Genomic DNA, 27,846 nt, shown 5'->3' on the forward strand with positions numbered 1-27,846 from the left:
ATACTTATAGCTCTGTGACCCAAAGTAAGTCACTTAATTTCTCTAAACCCTAGGCACCTCCCTAAGATTATAAATTATACATGATCTGCAAAGAGTATAACAGTTTTGACATTAACAAAATCAGAGGATTCTGATATAACTATGACAGGACACAAATCAGAGGTGGAGGGAGGTTGAGGAAAGAAGCTAAAGACACAAAAGCATTAAGGCCCAATCAGTGACTATAAATCAAAAAATGAAGATGACCCACTTCTGAAAAAATGAAAACTAATGGCAAATATAATTGCATTTCCATGTGCTTTTTTTTAAAAGAAAACATATTGACTACATGTAAGAGCAATTTTTTTTCTTCTTGAAAGAACTCGTGCTTTTTTTATTTAATGTTCTTTTTGAGTGAACAGAAGGAGAGCTCAGGAAGCTTGCTGTTTCCTCTCCACCATCTTGGCTCCGCCAGCATCCCTCGTGCTTTTTTAAAAACTAATACAAATAGATTTTCTCGCCTTCTCACACCCCACCCCACTGAGGAAAAAAAATGTCTAAGTAACAAAAAATGCATAGTCAAGCAAAACAAATCCCCTCATTGGTGATGTCCACAAAAAATACATTTTTCATTCCTTACCTTGAGTGCATCACCTTTCAGTCAGGAGATGGATAATGTGCTCTGTCATTGGTCCTCTAGAATTATGGATGGCCATAGCTTTGATCAGAGTTATTAGGGTTTATGTTTTTGCCATATATGTATTAGTGTATGTGTTCTCTTGGATTTGCTTATTTCATTGTTTTTCAGTTTATACAAGTCCTCAAAATTAATCACTTTTATAATAGAGATTATACCACAAACTTTTTTGATTTTGCATACTTAACTCTGCATCAATTCATTTAAGTCTTTCCATACTTTTTAAAATCATATTTTCCCCCACATTTTTATACCACACTAGTATTTCCTTACATTAATATGCTACAATTTGTTCAGCCATTCCAGTTGATGATCATCCTCCAGGTCTCCAGCTTTTAACCACCACAAAAAGTTGCTTTAAATATTTTTGTGCACATAAGACTTTTTCCTCTTCCTTTGATCTCTTTGGGGCATAGGTCTAGCAGTGCTATCACTGCTAGAGTTTAGTTATTTTTGTGTAGAATTCCAAATTGCTTTCCAGAATAATTGAACCATTTCACAGTTCCAACAACAGTGAGTTGATATGTCTATTTCTCCATAGCCCCTCCAACTTTTGTTGTTGGTTTTTGTTGGTTTTTTTTTGTCATTGCCAATCCGATGGGTTGAGGTAAAACTTCAGCATTGCCTTAATCTGCATTTCTCAATTTGTTTTAATTTGGAGCATTTTTTTCATTTGGCTATTTGTGGCCTGGATTTTATCCATTCAAAACCTGTTTATATCCATTTTGCAATTGGGGAGTGGTTATCATTCATTTAAATTTTAATTTGTACTCTCTCCATATATAAGTATGTATGTGTATATATATGCATGCATGTATGAGTATGTGTGTATGTTTGTATGTATGTACGTACATATATATCTTGGAAAAGAGACCTTTATCAGAGAAACTTGGAGCAAAGATTTTTTTTCTGTAGTTTGCCTTTTAATCTTAGCTTTATTGGATTTGTTTGTGCAAAACATTTTCAGTTACATGTAATCAAAATTATCCATTTTATCTTCTGTGATCCTCTCTATCCCTTGTTTGATCGTTAACCTTTCCTCTATCAATATTTCTGATAAGTAATTTTCCCTTGTTTCTCTAATTTGCTTACAATTTCACCTTTTATCTCCATTTGGACCTTTTCTTGGTAAAAGGTGTGAAATGTTGGTCTAATCTTTTCCACGCTGTTATCCAATTTTCCCAGAAGTTTTTGTCAAGTCATGAGTTCTTGTACTAGTAGCTAGAATACTGAATATTAGGCTCCTAGCTCATTTTCTTCTGAATGTTGCAGAACTAATCTGTTTCAGTGATTTCACTTTTAAGTACAAAAGAATGAGTTTTTCATCAAGGGTGGTATTTCTGTTAAACTCCAGAATCATATAATAATGTTATATTGTGATCTGAGCTCATTTCAACTACTCACTTGAGCAATCAAAAAATGGGGGATAAACTTATCAAAACTTCTGCCCTCCTTTATAGTTCTGCTTGTTGATGTATCATCAATAAACTGTTTTGACCCTCTGAATAAAATTTCCCTTGTCATGCCTGGCACCCCTGTAGCCCTTCTTACTTCATGGGTGCCATTTGAGACCTCTGAGCCAATATCCTAATGAGACTCACAAACAGGAAAACACATTCCACCTAGAGATGAAAAACAATTAGGAAGGAATATATGCTGAGAACTCATTACTTGAGGGAATTTTCGATTTTCTATTACATCATTGATTTCAAGGTGTTTTCCTTTGAGGTTTTCCATAAAAACAACTCAGTTAAATGATCCATGAACAGAAAATGTGAAATGAATTAATAACTCCATTATGTCATGTGCAGATTAAAGAATAAAAAAGAGAACTCATAGAAAACCACATTTCTAAGAGCTATCTGGATAAAAATCTACCAAAGTGACTTCTAGAGAAGGTAATTTTGAGCTAACATATAAATATTGTGCACAAAGATTGTTTAAAATATTTAATTACGGTTGAACAGTAACTAATGTGTACACATGTTGAAGTAAAAAAAAAAAAAGAGTGTATCCAAAGGAGCCATGAGATACTCCCCTAGGTGTCAATGGGAGTTCCATATTCCTAACTTAGGGAAGATTTGAGTCACTATTTGTTACAAAAGTATTTCAATTAGCAAAACCTTTTTGCATTTAGAATTCCCTCCCTGAGACCAAAATGAAAATGAATGCAGTCGATATTTCCAAATTTGCTACTTTAATTTCCCTGGAAAATTGAAAATTGGTCCAGCTGTAAAAATAGTATGCAGAAGCTAAGGAATGAATATGCCGAAAAGAACACCAGCATCGATGACAGAAGTTGGCTTCACAAGAAAAATCTTGGGCCCAGCTAAATAAAAACACTTTTGTATAATACATAGTAAACATTTCCATTTGAACAAGCCTATACAAAAGTGTGTCATACAGTGTCTATAGCACAATTATTTTACAAAAATAATAGAGAGGGCTATCAAATATAGTGAATAAATATCTAAGGCCAAACACTTCTACTGACTATTGCTTAATAGAACAAGATAAATAAAATTATCAATTTGATTTAACGTAAAATTGGAAAGCACATACATACATGGTATACTACCCAGCAGGAAAAAAAAATTATCTAAAAACCATCAATTTCTCTCAGCAAATTCAAGCGTATATTCAGTTAAGGAAAGCAATTAAACCTCTTAAGAACCCAGGATCTACAACTGTGACTTCAGGCATTTCCCCAGTGTGTTGCATAAGTCACCCTGATTACTAATCAATATCACTTGAATGTACAGAATTTTATCAATTCCTTTTAATTGATGATAGTGTACAGTGTAGAACTGAAACTCCCCTACATAATATCACTGTTATTCTTTATCGATTCACAAGTTCCTATCCAAGCTGAATGTAATAGCAGTTACATCCTTCAAAAGCAAATTTCCAAGTCTTTCTTTTCAGAAATCTAAATTCATTTTTTCCTAAAAATCAGACAACCAATCAAAACTCCTAAGTTTTTTTAGAGGAGGAGAAAAAGAGAAAGAAATGAACAATCACAAATCCCAGACAGATTAAGAAAATCTACAGTTTAAGGGATCTTGTGGATAATTCAGAATTATGGAATGATATTTTTAAATCAAAAGTTATTGGTCAGCTACAGGGCAAGGAATAACCAGCCAAAACATTTCTGTTCGATACCAACACAACAGGTTGAGTAATACCCCAGGTGTGAGGGTGGAAGGGGAAAGAACTCAAGTTGGGCAGTAGTTATTTCTTGACTCTAACATAGAAATATCCATTTCCATCTTGGACTGTTCACTCCCATGTGCTTATGTAGAAGGGGAGAATCCTGGCCACACTCTGCATTTTCCCTATGTCCTCTAGTTCTGCACATATATGCAAGTATTTCAAAGATACCTTGTTTCCCATGAAACCTCAGCAAGCTACCAGAGGGGTGCAGAAGAAAACTAGAAATGGAGTCCACATGGCTTAGACACAGTAAATCCATTCTAATTGGGTCTTTTGTAAACTGGGTTAGGGTTATTCAAAGAACCAGCTAGAAATACCAACTCTTTAGCCAAACAACAGAAGCAAGATTCTCTTTGAAGTACCTACAAATGATAATTGTTGTTATCCTGCAATTCATTGCCTTTAAATTCTCCCCCAAACAAGTATTTAATAAAGCTTTGGAAACCCAGTGACCTTTAGCTGCCCTTCCTGAATAAAATCTTACCCAAAATATTGTAGACCCTTTATTGTTCCCTGTCATCCTCTTGACTGCAATAGCCAATACACACTTTCTGTAATGATTGTCCCATTGAAATAAGGGTAGCATTGTGATAATATTGAAAACAATCACTATGAGGCTATATGTATCTTTTTAAGCATTATTTCATCCCCAACCTGTATTATATTACCTTCAGACTCTTCAGATACCAAGGTACTTAAATACGCACTAACAAAAATACGTTATTGTGTCCGTAGGCTAGCAAATGTCCATGGAGGAGGAGACAGACACCAAGCCTCTTGGTCACTTTCAGATGCAAAGCAAGAAGAACCATTTTTATTCGATGGAACTGAGTGTAGAGGTTAAAATTTTCCGTAGAACATAAAGCACGATTTCATAACAAAAGTGATACTGCTCCTAAGTACACAAGAGAGCAAATAAATACACATAAGAAAGCAAAATAATCAATCTGCTCCTATAGCAAATATAAATATCAAGCAGTTAAGCAGCTGACAGGGAAAATTTACAAGTTTTTTGTTCCATTAATGAGACCATAAAGTTGGTAGACTGACATATTTGTCCAAGAAGTTCTCTTCAAATAGTTTATCTCAGAGAAAAGCATTGAGATGATTAATAAGTGAGTGTAAAGTACATAATCATCAATTGATCTCTAGATCACAAGTTAATTTTAGGCTCAAAAGATTTCCTTGGCATATAGAAACTTAATAAATGGTTGTTGATTGATTAATTGATTTCAGCATAGACTCCTAGAGAGAGATGGACTACGTGGTCTCTCACAGTTCTGCCCAAGCCCATAATGCTAAGAAGAAATCTCCATTGGGAACCTGAAATAGTGAGCTGACATTAAATAGGAAAGCAATCCTCTCTCTTTTCTAAGGAAAATCGGCCTCTCTTTTCTGAAATTATTTCGTTGTTTCAAATAAAAGTGGTTTGAGGAAGAAGGAGTGAACTAGATAATTGCCTCTCCTTTTATATGTGTGTGTGTGTGTGTGTGTGTGTGTGTGTGTGTGTGTGTGTGTGTGTGTGTGTGTATGATTTTGTCTACACCAAAGTCCTGCTCCAGGGTGTCATCATGTTTCGGAGATCTACAAAGTCAATGCTTTGAAAGCACAAAGCAGGAAGGGTACTGGGACCTGGAGCAGCCAGTAGCAGCCTATCATTGGAGGACTAATTTAACCAATGAGCTTCAAGGAGGATCCTCATTGGAAGAGTGGCTACTTGAGCATATTTTGGCTATAGCCTTTCATGGCCCTGTCTACTCTATCTGCACGTGGGGACAAATACCCGTCATTTGTAGGGCTTTCTATTTCTGTACTGGCATATGTGTTGTAACCCCTCAGTAGAGTGTAAGCTCTTTGTGAGGGCAGGGACTGCTCCATTTTTTTTGTCTTTGTGTCACTAGCATCAACAACAGTGCACATAGTAAGTGCTTCATAAATGTTTGTTGAGCTGAATTTTGATATATTGAAGAAAAATCCTCAGCAACTTGAAGAAACTCCTGAAAAAAACAACTCTAAGAAAATCTGCATAGCAAACTTATAGGAAAATGAGCTAAATTAAAGACGACTTTGGTTTCGGATCCCCCATGCTTTCTGTCTTCATGTGCCTCGAATAAGGACTACCCTTCTCTGACTAAAGCCAAACTAACATTCTCTTAGTAACATGGTAGTGGCGCTGATATTTTTGTTTGTTTGTTTGTTTGTTTTTTGTTTTTTTGTTTTTTGCGGGGCAATGGGGGTTAAGTGACTTGCCCAGGGTCACACAGCTAGTAAGTGTCAAGTGTCTGAGGCTGGATTTGAACTCGGGTACTCCTGAATCCAAGGCCGCTACTTTATCCACTGAGCCACCTGCCCCGTGGCACTGTAACGATTGGAATGACGCCACCTGCTGGATACTTACTGTAGAAGAGTTCTGCCCATGAAGCAAAGGTCTTTGAGGGCAAGACCAGGAGTCAGGAAGTGACGCGGACTAGTGGGAGGAGGAAGGAAGAGACTGGCGCTCAGTCTCGGGCTCTTTCCTCTGGACTCTGGTGGAGAGCGGAGCTAGAAATGTGCTCTCCCTTTAATAGATAGGAATCTAGGCCTTTCTCTCTCTCTTTACCAAATTCTTGTTTTCCTTAATAAACGCTTAAAGGTCTAACTCTTGCTAAAGCTTATAATTTATTGGCGACCACTCATTAGATATTTTAGACAGACTAGCTAGAATTTTAGCCCTTAACAGATGGCTGACCACGAAGAGGAAAGCTAACCCTCAGTCTTCTGATGTTCTGGTTGGGTAAGAAATTTCCCCTCCCTCTCCCTTTAAATTGCTAAGTACTGGCCCACTGGCTGTGTTTTCCTTTAAATTTTTTCGAATGGACCTTTTAAACTCCCTAATTACCCCATTTTTGATTTTAGTCTGTTTAACCAGACAAATGGGAGATAAGATCATGTTAATGCTTTGTTTTTGTGGATTTTCTATTTTTCTTTTTATTTTTGTTAAAAGAGCCAGCAACTTACTCACACAAGGAAATATCTCTCCCTCTCCCAACCATGCTTTTTCAGAGAAACCTGAAGAGATTCCCGCAGCTTTTCCCAGTTCTAACAGTAATTGTTGCTTTAATTTTGCATGCCTGGAGGCAATGACCCACCCTCTAGAAGCTTTTAATCCCCTAGCACCTGGAGGCAAAGTGGGGGAAGAGGAATCCAGGCCTGAGTTCAAAATCAAGTCTGATTCAAATTGCTCTGGTCCCTCCCCTCCTCTCCAGACCCCACCCTCTACTCCTCCTATGGCCAAGCCCATTGCTTCCCCTGCCTGGGAAGTCCAGAGATCTGATGCGCATGCTCAACTTTCTCTACCTACATTTGCAGCTTCAGGCTCAGCCCTTCCCCAGCCTGGTTGTGCTTCTGAGACAACCTTAGAAAACCCTTTAAACTCCAGATATGCTCAATTTGTTCATAATTTTGCTAACCTGCTTTTGTCTTTAATTAGTAATCTTATAAAGCATTTGTATGGTGAAAAGCCCGACAGACAATATAGAGGGGTTAAAGAAGAAAAACTTAAGCCGAATAAGAATGACAATCATCACCATAGTTCAAGACTCCGCTTCTTTTGCCATGGAAGGGTATATATTTTATAGAAATGTAGAAGTAAGCAGCAAGGTATTGATATGAGTATTGGGGATTTTAGATATCGGAATCAAAAGTGTTCTGAATTCATTCAGAGTATTAATGTCAGTTCAGAGGTTACATAGGATTTCTATGCTATTACATATACATTTTGAAATTAATGGTATAGGTTTATTTTCATAGAGATTTTCATGCTTTTGAGATTGTGTCATACTTAGTTTCTAAAACAAGGAGAATATTTGTAAAAGCTTTTTATAGTCATGTGATCAAGTTTATATTTTATAATACTCTTATTGATATTAAGTTCACATTCATTTAGACTTCCTTAGTTTGAATTTCATTGTCTTTTATTGTTCCATGTGTATTTTCTTCTATTCGTTTATCTATCTAATTTTGAAAAATTGCAAGATGGTTTTGATTTCATAATACAATGTTAATTCTAGGAGTATTGTGCTCCCATATTCTGAGTTGTTTGTTTTTGTTATTTTTTTTTCCTCAACTGATTATTTGATCAAACTCTTTAAAGCATTTCCCTGGCAAATTGGTTGCCATGGCAAGTGTAAATTGATTCTAGAAGTATTATTTTTGATAAGCATATTCCAAAAAAAAAAAAAAAAGAGGGGAACATTTGTAAAAGTTTTCTTTTTTCAAAAAAAAAATTCTTTGAGTTTCTGTTGTGCTTTAACTTGTATTTAAGTATGTTCTGATTTTTCACAAAAGTAATTGTATACTAAGTAAAAAAAAAAGGGGTATTATTTGAAATTGTTGCATAATTATATAGTGTGTTCTGAGTCAAGATGTATTCACATTTTTTGCAATCATTTATTATCCTCAATTTTTAAATCCATATGAGACTTGGATTATGGGAACTTATCATTTAAGACATTAATTGCCTTTATTCTGAGTTATCAGATGCCAGTTGGCCAAGATGCCATCCAATCACAAGAGGAATACATGCAAGAGCAGACACTGAACTGTCACATGAGGGGAGACATGCATGAAGTCAAGGTATGGCCGAGGGAACGGCTTTTGACAAATGTTGAGGTTGGATTCTCTTGGTTTAATATTTTATTTTATTTTTCCCCACAATATTGTACAGATGGCTGGAAGTATTCATCCCACCCATCTCACTTCTACACCTGGCTTCCATGCTCCCTCCTATATGCCTGATGCCATGGACATCTCAGTCCCATGCATCTGATTAAGTCTGACTCAGTTTCTTCCAATATGTTCGGTGGCATGGACATATATTCCATCCACCTATTTTAAGCCTGGCATACTGTATGGGCAGAACATATTGCTCAAGTGTGGGAATGCTCATATCCCATCATTTCTCTGTTCTTTTATGGTAACCCCCATAATTATCTCAGGTGTCATGATAAATACAGTGTTGAATTTGGCCTTGACACCTGTTACCAATTATATTAGATTTTTTAATTTCTCATAATGGCATGAGGATAATTAGGCAGATGATGCAAAAAGTGATGAAACAAAGATAAAAAATTATTTTTAATAATTAATATCGCAGCAATTGTCTTCTCAATTACCCTCCATAAGGGGGGGACTATAGTAATATTATAATTTTAAAGAATGGTTCAATTTTTGTTTTATTATATGTTTCATGTGTAACAACTAAGATTCTGAATTCCTTTAGACATGTTTTTGAGAACTTTCATTGTTTGATTTGATTATTGACAAAGCTATTTTAAAGTTCTGTTAAGCTCAATTTTGTAGGAAATTTTCCTGGCTGATTACCAGCATCCACACATCAACCCCTGAAAAGACTTCCATTCCACGACTACACCTAGAGGACATCTGAGAAAGGACTTTCAGAGACTTTAAATGAACAGTTTTGATTTGTTCTTTTTGTTGGTTTTTTTCTCTTTCTGTTATAATATGCACCATCTGTAACATGTATTCTCTGCAGAGGCCCTCCCTTTGCAAGACTAATGTCAAAGCGTCGGTTCATGAGGACAAAAAAAAATCGCCCCTCTGGACAAAACTTTCCTCTCTTCCTTTTCTATATTGTTGTTCACATATTATTAGTTAGCAATAGTTATTATATTGTTTTTACTGTTCCGTCAAGGAAACATTTTGTTTCTTGAGGAACAACAGGGGGGACTGTAACGATTGGAATGACGCCACCTGCTGGATACTTACTGTAGAAGAGTTCTGCCCATGAAGCAAAGGTCTTTGAGGGCAAGACCAGGAGTCAGGAAGTGACGCGGACTAGTGGGAGGAGGAAGGAAGAGACTGGCGCTCAGTCTCGCTCTCTTTCCTTTGGACTCTGGTGGAGAGCGGAGCTAGAAATGTGCTCTCCCTTTAATAGATAGGAATCTAGGCCTTTCTCTCTCTCTTTACCAAATTCTTGTTTTCCTTAATAAACGCTTAAAGGTCTAACTCTTGCTAAAGCTTATAATTTATTGGCGACCACTCATTAGATATTTTAGACAGACTAGCTAGAATTTTAGCCCTTAACAGCACTGATATTTTAATGATTGCAAAATAATCTACTAACCCTAAAGATGACTTTCTTGACACCCACCCAAATGGCTTCTTAGTTTTGTACTCAGGCCCTGTATCTGGAGTGAGAGCTTACCTTGGTCTGAATCATCCCAAAACGTTGCTCTCTCATTTGGCTCACGATATTCTTGATATTGAACTGTTAGAAGATTAAACGGATTGAGCATTAACAAAGTTGAAAGAAAAAATCTGGACTTATCATTCTAACCCTGGACAGAGAGATATATCAATTTAAGGGAACCCATTGTGGAACAAGACCATGTAGACCAAGACTAAGTTCTCATTTTCAGGAGTAACAAAATATATCACTCTTGGGGCTAACAAATACATTTCCAAAGGAAGAGTGTCGATTTTGGTAATCCAAAGTACAAGCCTTCAAGAAAATCAGAATTTTAACTAAGCAATTTTCTATTTTGTTGTCGTTGTTGCTGTTTTTGTTTTCTTGTTGTTATTGTCTTTTTGTTTTTGTTTTTGTTTTGTTTTTTTGGTGAGGCAATTGGGTTAAGTGACTTGCCCAGGGTCACACAGCTATTAAGTGTCAAGTGTCTTAGGGCAAATTTGAACTTAGGTCCTTCTGAATCCAGGGCTAGTGCTCTATCCACTGTGCCACCTAGCTGTCCCTTCTATTTTATTTAAAGGCAAGAATCAGAACAGACAACTTTGGAAGATCCCAGAACATGAATGGCTCTCTTTTTATAAAAAAAAAAAAAAACAAGACTGATTTGAATATAGAGCATTCATATCTTAACCTCCAAACATGGTCAGTTAATCAAGTAGCACTTAACAATCTTGCACTGGATAAATATATATGTATGCATGTTATATATGTTTATATGTCTATATGTGTGTACATATGTATACATATGTGTATGCACATACACACATATACATACTCTCCCATTTGGAACTCAATGCAGATGCTTCCATGGAAGGGATCTCTTAAACTAAGGGTTAAATTATGGGATTATCCCACAAAATCCTCTACCTCCAATAACATAGCTGAAAGGCAGCATGATGTAGTGGATATCGATCTTTTATTAGAGTTGAGGAGACTGATTCATAATGGCCATGTGAAGGTGGGCATGTCACTTTACCTCTCAATGCCCCCACCTCACCCCAGCAATTCTCTGAGGCCACTATCAGCAGCAGAACAGGGACTCATCTGCCTCAGGAAGCACCTTCCTCACCTGAGAGTGCTCTACATCAGTAACATCACAAGTCACGACAAAAACAAAAAACAAACAAAAAGGATTGCAGTCCAAAGTCTATCTTAGCTGTGTGTTCTGAATACGGAGGACCAAGAAGCATTCTCCTCTACAAGTCCTATGGAGCCGGGGTTGTTATTTTTGTCTGTGTACTCTCAAAGCATTTAAAGAATGTTTGTCAAATTAAATGCTTGTTGAGAGAGGAAATGACTGGTTAGCACTGTGAGTCATTTCAGAATCACCTGTCTGTGTCTAGTCAGATTAAACAGGTTAAAATAAGGAACAAAAGCATTACAAAATTAGAAGAAAGGATTCAGGTGAGAAAATAACAAAGGAACAATTTGGGTCCAAGCCAATTTATCTAAGCACATTGTCACCCTGGAAAATGGATAAAACTGGAAATACTGATGAGCACCATTACTTAGTAAGGTTTAACCAATATAAAAACATTCACTACAACAAGGATGACAAAAAAGGTCAGAAACCATTATCAACTCATGAGCACTGGACTGATTTTCTTACCAAACAGACATGACAGCCAAAGGGATGGGTCAGGGAATGAACGTTTATATACTACCTACCAAGTGCCAGGTACTGTTTTAAGTACTTTACAAATATGATGGGGCAGCTAGGTGGCGCAGTGGATAGAGGACCGGCCCTGGATTCAGGAGTACCTGAGTTCAAATCCGACCTCAGACACTTTACACTTACTAGCTGTGTGACCCTAGGCAAATCACTTAACCCCAATTGCCTCACCAAAAAAACCCCAAAAAACCAAAACAAAAAACCAAATATGATTTCATTTGATCTTCACAACAACTTGTGATATAGGTGCTATTATTTTCCCCACTTTATAGTTGAGGAAACTGAGGCAAACAAAGAGTAAATGACTTGCCCAGGGTTATACATCTAGTAAGTTCCTGAGGCTGGATTTGAAGGTCTTCCTGACTCCAGCCTTGGTGCTCTCTCTACTTGACCACCTAGCTATCCCACTCAACATTCATTCAGATAAGGAGCCGAACACTTTAAAAGGAGGACAACTGAAGATTATTAACAGCATCATTTCACAAAATGGAGGAAAAACAGTCAAGAAAAAAATCTATGGAAAGCTCAGGCATTTGAATGAACTCAATCAGTTCAAATGCAAGAGTGTGTGTAGTAGTAGTAGTAGTAGGCCTCCACCAGTCGCAGACGACCATGGATCAGTGCCTTGAAGAGCCACAGGCCACAGTGTGGCTGTGCAGTCTGATACAGGAGCCACAGCTCCTGAGTGACTTATAACCGGTAACTGCCGCATCCCGTGTTGTATCTACCCCATGAGGAGTAGCTGGAGTGTCCTCTCCAGGGCACTGGCCTGGGCCAATCAATATGGAAAACAAGCTGTTACCCATGTAGCAGGTTTTCCCTCTCTGCGACATCTGTGGATCCAAAGGAGAGGCAGAGCCAATACAGTTTGGCACCAGTGCCGCCGCAGGAGTTGCCAGAGGGATGTGATGTCCAACATCCAACTGCCTAAGGGACTCCGACTCCTGATTTTTCCTTGGGGTTAACTCCCGAAGCCTTTCCCATATATGGGTATAGCCGCAAGGCAGCAGAGGTTTAAAATCAGGGTTCCTTCCCCTAGGTGGGTTGCCTGCCAAGGCTAATGAGCCCCACCTGCCCGAAGCAACTGGTTTTAAGGCGCTAGTGACTTGCCTTCGCCCCTTCTCCTGTTAGTGGAAACAGTTCTGCCACCAGAAGGCCAGGAGTTGGGCTTCGGTTGTCAGGGGCTATTTGAGACGCACGCCATTGGAGCATTTTATAGAGAGCGGGAGCTTATCCCCACTCCCACCCCAGCATGTGTTATACTTGGGAGTCCAACATCACTACTATGATTATTCTTTCCAATGTATCAAGAGAATGGAAAGGACAACAAATAGGTACAAAATGTATGAGATTAGCCACATTTTTAGTGATCTGTTCTCATCCTTGATGACTGGAGATCCACCAAATTGGTACTGCACTCAAGTACTCTATGAGAAAGTGATAATGATGCTTGAGAACACAAAGTGGTATGATTACCTAAATTTCACTCAATACACAGATAAGAAATCTTTTTAGAAGGCAAGGCAACCTTAAAGGCACTAGGAGCATCAGTTTGCAAAATCTAAAAGAAAAGATTCCAAAATATGAGGGGATAAAAAATTACATGGTATTATTACAAATGAGGGGGGAGGGACAGAGAAGATTTTAACAGTAATAATAGACTCATATGTTTATCTTATCATTGCTATTAAAAAATCTCCATGAGAATAGACTCTCCTCAATAAAAATGAGAGAAGGAAACAGTCAAGCTTTCATACATGACTCTCTACAGCACAGCATACCTTCACAGTCACAAAATTGATTGAGAAATATAAAAAAAATGACGGTTGTGTTTGCAATTTATTATCCCCTCCCACCTCTCAAAAAGAAAAAGGCATTTACCTCGGTAGATAAAACGGTAGTTATAACCACTTTCCTCAAACAGAGTGTCCCCCATGCCTATCTTAACATCCTACTAGATGCAAGCATGGAGATAACTTTGTCTAATAAACTTTCTCAATAGCCATTCTAAATGGAGCATAAAGCGAGGGCTCTCCAGTACCATGGAGACTGGCCTGTGCAAAGTGGAAGTGAGGAAGGTATTGCACAGAGGCAACTTTAGAAACTCATGTTTGAATGACATTATGCTTCTTGAATCAAACCCTGGAACACTCTAGGATCTTCTCAGTGAGATCCATAGCCACTTAAAAGAAATAGACCTAGTAATGCACCTGGAAAATCCCAGATTTTTGTCTAGATTAGTTATATATACAGCCCATTGGGTTAATCCTCATGAAATCACTGATTGAATATGGGGCATTCGTATCTTAACCTCCAAGTGTGGAGTCAGTTAATCAAGTCGTACTTAGCAGTCTTGCATTGGGTAGCTAAAAAGCAATATACATACATGTATATATATATATATCCCATGTATATATATATATATACACTTTCCTGTTTGGAACTCAATGCAGATGCTTCCATGGAAGTGATCTCTTAAAAGTAGAAGAGACATGAGATATTATCTAGTCCAAATCCTTCATTTTTCAGAAGAGGAAACTGAGGAGCAGAGAGATTAATTGTCTTGCCTAAGGTCCTTTAACTTCATCAGGCTGTCCCATAGACTTATAGATTTAAAGCTGGTAGAGACCTTAAAGATCATCTAATATCCTTGTTTCTCTCACTCCACTGCCATTTTATAGATGAGGAAATTGAGGACTAATGAGATTGAATCATTGTATTCATGTCACACATGAGAACAGGGATTTGTGCCCAGGTCTGACTCCAAACCCTCTGCTCTTTCAATTATGCTGTGTTGTACAATCAGAAATGGAAGAGATTAATGTTTGTAAGAGGAACAAGGGTTCACAGAGGGGGAAGGATGAACACTGGACCTTGAAGGAGGGCTAGAAATTCAGGGAATGCTGGAGACATCTTTGACCAGCTCACATTGTTAAATTTTCAGTGTGAGCATTTATACCTCAGCAATCAACAAATGCTACAAATCAGGGCTTGATTTCTTGATTGTCTAAACTTAAGGAAGTGGTGAATGTGGGTTAAACTCAAGAGTGTGTTGTGTTGTATGGGGGCATCTAGATGGTGCTATGAAAAAAGCACCAGCCCTAGATTCAGGAGGACCTGAGTTCAAATATGACCTCAGACACTTGACATTTACCAACTGTGTGACCCTGGGCAAGTCACTTAACCCTCATTGCCCTTCAAAAAAAATTTTTTTTAAGTGTGTTGTGCATATTTTTTTCCAGAAATCCAGTTAAACATTTATCAGGAAACCATTAACTGGAAATTAGATAAATAGGAAAATTAATCATATTCTAGAGAGGATGAAGGGCATAAGCAAAGATATTGATACAGAAAGGAGATGGGGGTATAATAATTAATAGAGTACTGGAAAAAAGTATTCAGGAAGAGTGGAAATTAAAGTCACAGAGGTTGATGGTTGATTTCTAATACTAATATTTAGAAGGCTGGCAGAGAGTTATATTTGATGTTCTCAGTAACCAGGATTCAAGCCCTTGTCTTCTTTCTAATAGTGTCAGGCTGTCTAATGCAATTTTCCTTAACAAACAGGCTTTCACTGAGCCTCTGTGCCTTGTAATGTGGTAAATTCAAAGTTGCATAGCATCTGTTCCCTCTCCTCAGGGCCTTATCATCCCACAACATAAGACACTTGCAACCAAGCAAAAATACAAGGTGAGAAGAGATGCTATTACATTCATGGAAGTACCCTGGTGGGGATCGTCCAGGCAAAGGATCTTCCGAAGAAGGGTACATGAGCCTTAAAGGATCCATAAGATCCATACCCCTGTGAGCGGGGGGAGGGGAGGAGGTCATTACACAGGACCATTGAGGTGGGAAAGTGAAAAAACAAAAACAAAAACAAAAACACAAGTGTCAGAGATAGCAATCCAACCATGAAGGGATGTCTTTGGTATAGGAAAGTGGTATGAAATAGGATGAGCTGGTAGAGGCTTTTTGATACTGGACCAAATAGTCAATCATTTGGAGCTCTTCCTATAGATGATGGAAAAACAAAGGAAGGATTTGGGGGTTTTGTTTTGTTTTGTTTGTTTCTGAACTGGAGAAATGACAGGATTAACATGTTTTAGTTTGGGGGAAGATTATAACCTGTGTGGCCATGGATAAGTCATGTTAACTACTCTGAACCTCACTTTGCTCCTCTGCCAAATTTGGGGGTCAAACTAGACCATTTTAAAGGTCCCTTCTAGCCACAGACGTCAGATCTAACCTGTAGTAAATAGTTCATTACAAACTAGAAGCACAGAGGCCTATATGCATGATATGCATATCTTGATATGAGTGTGTGTGCGTATATATGCACACCACATATGCATGTGACACACAACCCTATAACTTGTGGGACATGTGTGTATGTTCTATCATATGTGACGTGAACATGCATTGGGATGTATGTATAGTATATGTGATATATGTATTATAATATATGTGAAATTTATGTATATGTGTATAAACAGACACTGAGAGTGGTCAATGAGCTAGAACCACTAATAGACAAGTAAATAAGAAGGAGGGAGAAACATCTAGATTGTTTTTAAAGAACTGCAAAGCCATTTCAAAGATCTCACATTGCTGACTCCCACAAAAATCCTCTTTTAATGCCAATAACCTCTTACTGATGCTCTATGTCAGTGAATCCCCAAAGATCAATTGATCTCTCTCTCTCGATCTCTCTCTCTCTCTCTTTCAAAAACTGGAAATGATCCAAAGGTTGTAAAGGTATATGACAGGTATGAGCTTTCTGTGCCATATTCTCAACAACGACTTAGCAGAAGAACATGCATAAAAAAGATTATCAAGAAAACACAGACATAGAACAGATAGAACAAGAGGTTGTTGAGCTATATAGCTTCTTGAGATCACAGAAGAGATGTAATTGGATCATAGATTTGGGGCTGGAAGTGATCTAAGAGTCATGAAATCTAGCACCCTCTTTTTATAAATGAGGAAATTGAGGACAAAGAGACTTAAGTGACTTGCCCAAGGTCACACTGTACCAGAACTGAGATCCCAACTTAGGTCCCTAGGATTATAAATGCAGGACTTTTTCCAAATGACTTCACCACCTACCTAGAAAGATCAAGGGTGGACAGCCTCATTATCACACTGTTATCTATGAAGTATTAAAAGAACTAGGGGAATGTGCCTCCCGGATATTGGGTAGCCTGTGGAGAATTTATTGAAGGACATTAACACAAAATATCATGCCACTGGGCAAGAAGAAATCAAGTGGTTGTGATATGCCCCATGGAGGGAGTAATACACACACCTAATTGGCTCAATTTCAAAGTATTAACAACTTATTCATTTATCAAACATCTATCAGATTCCTACTATGGGTGACATAATGTGATAGGAACTGGGAAAGATGTAAAAACAGTTAAATCAAGGACCCTGCCTTCAAGGAGTATGCAATCTTGTAGGAGGAAAATAAGATGGCTAAGTAGAATACCATTTAAAATAAGATAAATGCATACAAATAAAATAAAAAAGTCCAATGAGGGTGAAATCACTTCCAGATGGGGGAATTAGGGAAGGTTTTAAGAGGTAGCAGTGAATGTGGACCTCAAAGGATGGGTGGAAGACCAGAAGGTGTCAGAGACCTGCAGAGAACAAAGCAAATACAGGGAACAGGGTGAACGGAGGTATGGAGGTGGGAAAGTGCTAAGTCTGTTCAGAGATTACTGGGAAGTACTGTTCAGCTGCATGCAGCACAGAATACATGAAGGGAATTTTTGGAAGGTAAATATGGATGTGTAGTATGGAAACAGCCTTTTGAATTAAAAGTAAATCATTCAGGGCAGCTAGGTGGCGCAGTGGATAAAGCACCAGCCCTGGATTCAGGAGGATCTCAGTTCAAATCTGCCCTCAGACACTTGACACTTACTAGCTATGTGACCCTGGGCAAGTCACTTAACCCTCATTGCCCCACCAAAAAAAAAAAAAGGAAATCATTCAAAACAGATGAGACATAACACCAAGGTGGGGAGCGGGGAGGGGAAGACATGATGTCTGCCTTCAAAGATAGAGGCAATGTGATATAAGAAGAAGAACATGGAACGTTTGAATCCCAGTTCTGCTATTTTTCGTCCATGTGACCTAGGGCAAGTCACTTAACCTTTCCTGGTTCTCAGCTTTCTCATTTAGACAATTAAGGCACACTGGTTCTGTAATTATTATGCTATGAGAGTGTGCATCCTATGGTAAATAAGTGAGAGTTATTTTCTGTAGTTGCAACAGGGAGAACTAATAATATCTTTTAAGAAGGCATGGGGGGTGGCTAGGTGGCACAATGGATAAAGCACCGGCCCTGGATTCAGGAGTTACTGAGTTCAAATCCGGCCTCAGACACTTGACACTTACTAGCTGTGTGACCCTGGGCAAGTCACTTAACCCCATTGTCCCATTAAAAAAATAAATAAATTTAAAAAATAAAAATAAAGAAGGCATGGGAAGTACCTTTTTAGGTACTTCCTAAATACCTAAGGAAGTCTAATTTTACTTCAGATTGAGAAAGAATTTTCTGTTCGAAAGTTGACTGGGATGCTTTGTGGAGCTGGAAAACCCTCATCACCAAGGTAGACAAGCAGAGACTACCTCTCTCAGTGCCATCATGAGGCAGTTCCTGCATTAGGTGGAGAATAGATTAGATGACTAAGACCCCTTCCAACTCTGGGTTCCTATGATTTGCAGATACAAATAGAAAGGCTGTGTCATAGCAACTGAGGCAGCAGGTGGTCCATGTGGATGAATGCTTTCTTTCACAGCACATCAAAGTGTTCATTAACACATTTTATTAGCATAACCAACTCGTTCTTTCCCACAAAATCAAAAAGGAATGAAGAACTCAAAAGAAGCAAACAGAAACATTTCTGCTGAAGCATTGCATTTCTCACTGCCTCATTAAGATGGGAAACAAACAGCTCTATCTTGCCTACTGGGGTTTAGATGGTAAGTAAGTCTGTAGCTTTTAAGTATTTCATAAGGGAGCAGGAGAGGAAGGATTCTCTTCCCACTGTCAATCCCACACTATTACCTCCTACAAAGCCAGAAATTAGGGATCTGAAAGAGTTTTGTTGTTTATTTTAGTTTTAGTCATCCATAAATGGCATGTGTGAAGTCCAGAATATATACAAGGTCTACCAGGGTTATGTTACCTGTATGACACAGGCCTGACTAAAGCCAATGAACCACTAAATGGGCTGTCTAGGATGGGGTGCTCAGAGACTTGCTTTATTGTGATTTCTATTTTTTTTTAATTCGCTCCAGCAGCAGTTTCTGATCTCTAATATCCTAAATCCTTTTATGGGATGTTATGGCCTTTTTTTTAAATGACCCTGTGTTACAGATTAGGAGTAGAGCAAACTCTTCAAGCCCAACACGTTGGGTACAATCAGGGTGACACAATTAGTAAATATCGGATGCAAAGTTTAAACTCAAGTTTTCCAGACTCCAAACCCAACACTCTAACCATTGCACCACCTAGCTGCCCCTAACTGAAACCTTTTGCAAGCTTTTGACATTGTTCAGAATCCCAAAGTATTGAAAAGTACCTAAGATGAGACACTCAGACCTGAGCTCCATCCCTGTCCCTTGCCTTTATTCCCTATGGTCTTACAGATTGGACATCAGCCAGGGTGTAGGATTCCTGGGCCATTTCCCATTTCTGCCAAAAGGCCATGGGTTCAGGTGATGCCATGAGATCTGAAGTAGAGATCCAAGATTCCTGATACCCAGCACTACCAGAAAATATCTTAAAGGATGGGTGAACCAAACCATGGCAGAAGATAAAAGGCAATGACGACAGGAAAGGAGTTGTGATATCTGGGGAAAGCCAAGAGTTTGGCATCCTCTAGGATGGCAATTCACCAGATCAGTCAAAACTACAAATCTTTGTACCCATGGTAAGTAGCACAAAACATGCCCTCGGATGAGGGAAGGGATTATCAGCACATGACTGCTCTGAGGAGCCCATCCTGCAAAGGGTGAGAAGGAGGAAAGAAGAGAATGAAAGCACTCATTCCATCAATCTTCCCTGTTTAACTAGATCTTCTTGCTAAGCACTAAGCTTTCATATTCCTATGCTACTGAAGGACTGCAATTACTGTCAGTACCCTCTAAATTCAGCATCCTGGAACAAAGCCCCAGATGTCCATCCTAGTTAAAGATATGTTGATTTGTACTTTGCTATAATTTGAGTAGACTATCCAGTATGAAAAATTCATATCACCAGCACTATTTTGGAAAGCATCCTGAAAAGCTCCGGGTGGCAAATATTACTCTTCTAAGGTAGGATTATGGATTTAGAGTTGGGAGTAACCTGCAAGCTCATCTAGTTAAACCTCCCCAATTATGTGAAGAGGCTTCAGAGAAGTTAAGCCACCTTGAAATATGATCACATAGATAATAAGTGTCAGAGCTTAGATTTCGATCTAGGACCTTTGATTCCTAAACATGGAAGCTCTCTTTCACTGCACTGCATTCAACGTATGAATCTTTGGGGGAAGGAGAGTGGGTAGTACTTACCTGAAAGTCTTTTTCTAGGGAACGAAGCACAACGTCCACACACAAGAGAACCCCAGTCCTCCCTATGCCTGCACTGCAGTGTGCGATGATGGGTCCTGACTCATGGATCTTCTTCATGTAGCGAACATACTTCACAAAAGCATCAAACGATGTGGGAATGCCATGGTCTGGCCAGTTAATGAATTGTATCTGATGCACAAAGTGAACAGATCCTGTCTGTGAGAGAAGCATCATCATCATATCTTAGGTTAGGGGCATCAAGTCATTACCTTGTGGGGATTATAGCTGATGTTAGTATAGCACGTTATACCTTTGCAAAGCACCATTACCTTGATTATTATATTGTGAGGACAACTTGGTGAAGTAGATGGGTCAGGTAGTATTAGTCAGTCAATAACTATTAAGCACCTAACATGTGCTAGGCTCTGTGCTAGGGACACAAAGAAAATTAAAAGATAGTCCCTGCTCTCAGGTAGCTCAGAATCTTATGAGAGAGACAACATGCAAACAAAGCACAAACAAGATGTTAAAAAGCTAAATTAGATTCATCAACAGAGGAATGTCCACTTAGAAACTCCTAAAGAATAACAGAATCTGAGAGTTGGACTGGACCTCAGTGACCACATAATACAAACCACAGATGGAGTCATGCCCACTACAATATGCCCGACAAGTGGTCTCCCAGCCTTCTGCTTGAAGACCTTTAGGGGTTGCTGGGTGGCACAATGAATAGATCACTGTTCCCGGAGTCAGGAGGTCCTGAGTTCCAGTCCAGCTTCACTTTCTAGCTGTGTGACTCCGGACAAGTCACTTAACCCCAATTGCCTCAAACATCTGGGGCCATCTGCAGTCATCCTGGTGTATATCTTGCCACTGGACCCAGATGGTTCTGGAGGTGAGAGTGAGCCTAGTGACTTTGCACAGCCCTCCCTCACTTAAATCCAATTCACTGCAAGTTATGACATCACCTCCCAATGTCATGGTCCTGTTCAAGAATGTAGGACAAACAACTGCTTGAAGATCTTTAAGACAGGCAAGCCATGGCTACTCAAGGCATCCAATTCTACTCTTGGACAGGTCTTGTTGTTCAGAAATGTTTCCTGATATCAAGCCTCAATTTATCTCTTTGTAACTTCCACTGAATGTTTCTGGTTTTTTCCCTCTGAGGCCAAAGAAAGTACGTCTAATCCCTCCTCCATATGAAAATCCTTCAGATACTTGAACCTTTAAAGCTACTTTGTACCCAATGAGTACTCTTTTCTCCAGGTTTGATTCATTCAACTGATATGATTCATGACTCAAGGTTTTTCACCATTTACCACATTAAATGTGGGATATTTGAGAAATAAATATTTCTTTTTAAAAAAAAAATTTGTTCTTGTTGTTTGGGACATTTTGCAGGGCAATGAGGGTTAAGTGACTTGCCCAGGGTCACACAGCTAGTAACTGTCAAGTGTCTGAGGCAGGATTTGAACTCAAGTCCTCTTGAATCCAGGGCCAGTCCTTTATCCACTGCTTCACCTAGCTGTCCCCAATAAATATACTTTCATTCTACCTTGAGTCCCTATACCTATGTTACTGTATATGCTGGAGACTTCTAAAGTCAACTTGGGTCTAAAATGGCAATTATATTTTTTAAATAAGATTTTAAAACCACAAAATAGAATAAGCAAAAGTGTTTAATTGGAGGAGAAACTGAAACATTAAAAATATTCTCAGAAAAAAGAAAAACAGGGGGCAGCTAGGTGGCGCAGTAGATAAAGTACCTACCCTGGATTCAGGAGCACCTGAGTTCAAATCTGGCCTCAGACACTTGACACTTACTAGCTGTGTGACCCTGGGCAAGTCACTTAACCCCCACTGCCCATCAAAAAAAAAGAAAAGAAAAAGAAAAAAAAATATTCTCAGCAAACTTTTCCTAAAGGAGTACATTTTCATTCTTCATCAAAGAGTCATAGGCCATTAGTTAATGCTTGTTTCCTTTCTTCCTTCTCTTCCTTCATGTGGCTTCTACCACTATCTCCTTTCCTTCATCCCTGTCTCACATAATAAAGTTTCCCTGTTCCTTTCCAAGGCTAACTAATTCCTATACTTATTCATGTGACCCCATTCCATCCCATCTCCTCCAAAAGATGGCTCTCCACATCATCCATGCTCTTCCACTTATTTTCTTTTTTTTGTTTTTTTTTTGTTTTTTTTTTGTTTTTTTAGTGAGGCAATTGGGGTTAAGTGACTTGCCCAGGGTCACACAGCTAGTAAGTGTTAAGTGTCTGAGGCCGGATTTGAACCCAGGTACTCCTGACTCCAAGGCCAGTGCTCTATCCACTGCGCCACCTAGCTGCCCCCACTTATTTTCAATCTCTCCCTGTCTACTGGTTCCTTTTCCTTCTACGTATAAAAATGTCTATGTATGTTCTAGAATAGCTATGCTCAGTAACTCAGTACTCTCAGACATTGTATCTCATTCTCTTCAGTTCTGCTATGTGTTTTCTCTCCTTCTTCATCCTTCCGGATGTGTCTCATCCAAGCGATATAATACACCTGGTACCAGTATCTGAGGAAATGAAGCCCTGGTCAGATGGTCTTATGCCTGGGCCACGGCATACTGGAAAGTAGAGACCTACAGTTACCTGACCCCTGGTTACAGGCCCATTTTCCAGATGTTGAAATAGATTCTTTCATTCATTCTACCAACAAATGTTTTCCCAGGGCTCAAAAGGTTGTGGATTGCCCAAGTTCAGCAAAGTAAGTACATGATACATTTAGACTTAGAACGCAGATCTTCTCGTTCCTTGTCTAGGGCATAAAAGAGGAGCAGGCCTTTAGAAAAATATAAGAAATCAAAACCAAAGAGGTCTGTTGACATTTGGAATAAAACAGAATGGTGAGATACCCTAGCAAACACTTCATATTCAAATGGAGGAAACACAAAGCAATGGGCTCTGTTGGAGCCATATCCTTTTCCTGTAACTCTGCATGACATGGTCAAAGTATCCTCTTCTGGATATCAACACCCTCATTTGGGGGGGGAGGGGGGGAGGGCAGGGCAATGAGGGTTAAGTGACTTGCCCAGGGTCACACAGCTAGTAAGTGTCAAGTGTCTGAGGCCAAATTTGAACTCAGGTCCTCCTGAACCAAGGGCCAGTGCTTTATCTACTGTGCTACCTAGATGCTCCCAACATCCTCATTTGTAAGAAAACCTTTAAGGTTCCTTAAAACTGTGAAGCTGTTAGGGGCAGCTAGGTGGCGCAGTGAATAGAGCACCATCCCTGGAGTCAGGAGGAACTGAGTTCAAAGCCAGCCTCAGACACTTAACACTTACTAGCTGTGTGACCCTGGGCAAGTCACTTAACCCCAATTGCCTCACTAAAAAAACAAACAAAAAAAAAACCTCTGAAGCTGTGATCCTATTCCTCTAAATGGTTGAACAGACTGATGTATATTGAAATTTTGTGGAATAGAAATTAGACCTGTGCTTTCATTAGTCCAGGTGATACTGGGGGATGAAAGTTCCTTCTCCAGTACGAGTCAGCATGTTCTCTGCAACTTATTACCTTAGAGAGTTGTCTAGAGGATTCAGAGGTTGAATGATTTGTCCAGGGTCACACAGCTTGTATGTGTTAGAAGCAGAATGTGAACCCAGGCCTTCCTGGTTCCGAGGTCAGCACTGTATTCACTATACCCTAGTGCCTGTATGATTTTATGAGAATATTTAAAACAAGCTTTTTAGATTATGAGAGTTAGTGAATATGTCCAACCAAAATGGTTGTTTTGGTCATGAACACACAGACCACATGGGAATTTATTGTATGTAATCTTCTCACTTAGGTGGATGAGGACTGTTTAGAGTAATATCCCTGTAGGTGCCCTGGGAATGCCCACTTTTGCCTTGAGAACTCCTGGCAAAGACTCAGGAGGCTGCACAACTTTTCAGTGTCTATAGAATAAAGGTCTGTGGGTGAGAATGCCATACTAGGGGAATGTCTCTGTCATCTCTGGAACATCCTTGGGGGGAATTCAGGGTAAAGAGGTAGGTTCCCAGACTGCCAAAAACTTTCTTAAAGGATTTCCCTGTTCTCCCCAATCCTTTACCAAAACTGATCCATACTTCCTTGTTGTCAGGATGCCCTAATAAAAATCATTATAAGTATCTTAGGAACCATTCCCTTTAAATGTGGGTATATAAAAGAATTCCATGTGGAGCAATTTTCCATCTGGAGTCACAGGAAAATAATCAAAAGTAATTCTACTGGGGCAGGTAGGTGGCACAGTGGATAAAGCACCAGCCTTGGATTCAGGAGGACCTGAGTTCAAATCCAGTCTCAGATACTTAACACCTATTAGTTGTGTGACCTTGGGCAAGTCACTTCACCTTCATTGCCCTGCAAAATAATAATAATAATAATAATAATAATAATAATAATAATAATTCTACTAATCACAAGCATCACTAAATAATGCACTTTACAAATATAAAGTTTTCTATTTCCTTATTTAAAAAACTGGATATAATCATGCTCTCTTACTTAATGGAGGTATTGTACTTTGACCTGCTATCCTTAAAGAAAATATTAAGTTGAAACAACCACCACGACCACAACCACCACCGAAACAATAATAGTTGAAATTACATAGCATTCTAAGGTGTACAAAGTGATTTGTCTTGACAACAGCCCCATCTGAGGTATTATAATTATGAGTTTGGAATCGTATATAGAGCTCTGAATGTGGAATCAGGAATTCCTAGGGTCAAACGGTACCTCAGAAACTGTCACCTCAGCTACGTAACCATGGGTAAGTTACATTACCCTCTCTAAGCCTCAGTTTCCTCATCTGAAAAATAAGTACGACACCAGTACCCACCCCACAGGCTTGTTGCCAGGAGGAGCAAATGAAATAATGGATTCAAAACAGTGAAAATCTTACATAGATGCTAATCATCATTGTCATTATCATTCGCATTTCCATTCTACAGATGAGATTTTAAAAAGGCTTAGAGAAGTTGCCATTTACCCAGGTAACGCAGAATGTGTCTCAAGTATGATTTCAATCCGGGACTTTATTCCAAGTTTCACATTCTATCCCTTCTACCATACTGTCTCTTGAATAGATAAATACATTAAATTGGATTATGGGAAATATAATGGTATCTTGATAATCCCCCATTTTGAGGGCCTTTATCTACCCCGGCATCACCTAGCTAAATAACAAAATGCCTACATTTTATAAATATAAAAATATATTTATATCCGTAGAAACTTATAAATGCACATACTATCTACTCCAATAGAAACTGTGCTTATTGATAGCAGAAACTATCATATCTTGTCTTTGTATCTCCAGCATCTAGTTTAGAATCTGGTAAAAACTAAGAACTTAATAATTGTTTTTCTGTTGATGATCACCTAGGTAGGTGTCTTCCAACTCTAGATTTCCATGATATGATATCATGGGGTTTGGGAGGGTCTAAGTATCAGTTAGGAAATAGAAGTCCTTATTTTTTTTAAATCCAATTCTCTTACTCCCTCAACCCCCCCCCCACACACACACACATACTCACCCATGCAAAACTTCAAATGTGGACCCACCTATTAATAAACAAAAGGATATGATGCCTAACACTATGGTGGTTTTTGGTTTTGCTGTTGTTGGTTTTGTTTTTAACGACTCACCTTTTTAACCATTTTCAACACTCGAATTGTAAACGTTTCCAGTATCTGGAAATTCTCCAATGCAATAATATAGTTTTGAAGCTCCAAAGGCTTATTCAGAGAAATGGGCCAATAACGGTGGCATTTGATGATTCCATCCTCCATTTCTTTGGTCATCATGGCAATGACATTAGACTTATTTTCCCAAACCATTTGCCAAAAGTCTTCTGTGGTTCCTGGAAGGGGTCCTTGAGTTGCAATGTAGAAGTATTCTTCCTCTGAATTCAATATTCGGATATAACTCGCATTGATATAATCTTGCCTTTCTCCAAGTGGAACCCGTGTAGCATCATCTATTTATTCCACACAGAAACAGAAAAATACAGAATCCCAATTTCCCATCAGTAGTCATCTTTCAAATATGATTTCCTGTTTTTGTCAAAAACTATGCATAAAAGGGATGATTCATTTTAAGTATATTAATATGCCAGAAAAATAAGAATTTTTTTCATAGGCATGTAAGAGGCCATTCTGTATTCTGATCCAATTAATTCAGTGAGCAAATTCTCAAGCCAATGAATAAAAATATTGCAAATTTACAAATTTTAATTTGAAAAGGACAGACAAGCACTTCCCTTATTAACTTAGACATTATTCTGACTACAATATGGGAACTGGACCAGTCAGAATTCATAGAGCATTTTCTCTGTGCCCAGCACTTGGCTAGGCACTGATAATTTCTCAAAGTCAAAGGATATGAATTTTTTTTCAGGAAAAGAAATCCAAGGTATCCATGGCTATCTGAGAAAAATGTTCCAAATCACTAACAAATAAATAAATGAACATTAAAACCACCCTGAGGTACCATCTCATACACATCAGATTGATGAAGTCAACAAAAAAGAAAAAGGACGACTTCCTGAGAAACTGTTGGAAAACAGGTACATTAACGCAGGACTTCTCAAACGTTTTCAACTCATGACCCCTTTTTGCCCAAGAAATTTTTACATGACCCCAGGTAGATAGGTACATAAAATCGGCATACATAACCTTTCACTGTGACCAAATATTTTTAACCCCACATTGAGTTGCACAACCCCATATGGAATAGTGGGCCACAGTTTAAGAAGCTTTGCATTAGTGCATTCCTGGCAAAACTATAAACTAGGCTAAATGCTCTGGAATGAAATTTGGAACTATGCCTCACAAACTATTAAACTATGCATACCCTTCGATACAGTGATACCCCAAAAAGATCAAATAAAAAGAAAAAGGATCCACATGTGCAAAAATATTTCTACCAGCTCTTTTTGTGGTGGTAAAGAATTAGAAACTAGAGTGCCTGTCAACTGGGGAGTGGCCAGACAAATTGTAGCCTATGTATATAGAATACTATTTATTGTACAATGAGAAATAATGAAGGGGACGGTTTCAGAGAAACACGTTAAAACTTAAATGAACTGATGTAGAATATAAAGTAAGAAGAACCAGAGTAACTTATACGGTAATAGCAATAGTGTAAAGACAAACAACTTTCAAAGACTTTGGAACTCTAATTGATAAAATGACTAACCATAATTCCAGATGAAATATATTACCTGTATCTTTATGGAGCAGTGAGAGATTCACAAAACACATCAAGACTTATTTCGTTGGGGGGTTTTTTGGACATGGTCAATATTAGAATTTGTTATGTTTAATTATATATGTGATTATAACAGTGGTTTGGGGACCTTTAGGGTTTTTTATTTTCTCAATTGAGGATAAGAATGGAAATGCGCAAAGAGGGATATGAAAAATTAAACAATGAAAAAACAAAGGAAAC

The 27,846-nt window shown here is 38.5% G+C and overlaps 1 protein-coding gene across 2 annotated transcripts in view; it reads right to left on the minus strand.

The window, feature by feature from the left end:
• Positions 1-1,622: 1,622 nt before the first annotated feature.
• FRMPD2 (FERM and PDZ domain containing 2) overlaps positions 1,623-27,846 on the minus strand; it is a 315,586-nt gene continuing 289,362 nt past the window's right edge. For both annotated transcript variants that reach the window (XM_043980068.1, XM_043980067.1), the window contains 4 exons: positions 26,043-26,374; positions 20,371-20,586; positions 10,095-10,157; positions 1,623-4,784 (listed from right to left, as the gene is read on the minus strand). In XM_043980068.1, coding sequence (XP_043836003.1) covers positions 4,704-4,784; positions 10,095-10,157; positions 20,371-20,586; positions 26,043-26,374 — 692 coding nt within the window. In that variant the 3' untranslated portion in view covers positions 1,623-4,703. The remainder of the gene's footprint in view (positions 4,785-10,094; positions 10,158-20,370; positions 20,587-26,042; positions 26,375-27,846) is intronic.

The sequence above is a fragment of the Dromiciops gliroides genome, chromosome 2 (genome assembly GCF_019393635.1).
Source record: "Dromiciops gliroides isolate mDroGli1 chromosome 2, mDroGli1.pri, whole genome shotgun sequence".
Lineage (NCBI taxonomy): Eukaryota > Metazoa > Chordata > Mammalia > Microbiotheria > Microbiotheriidae > Dromiciops > Dromiciops gliroides.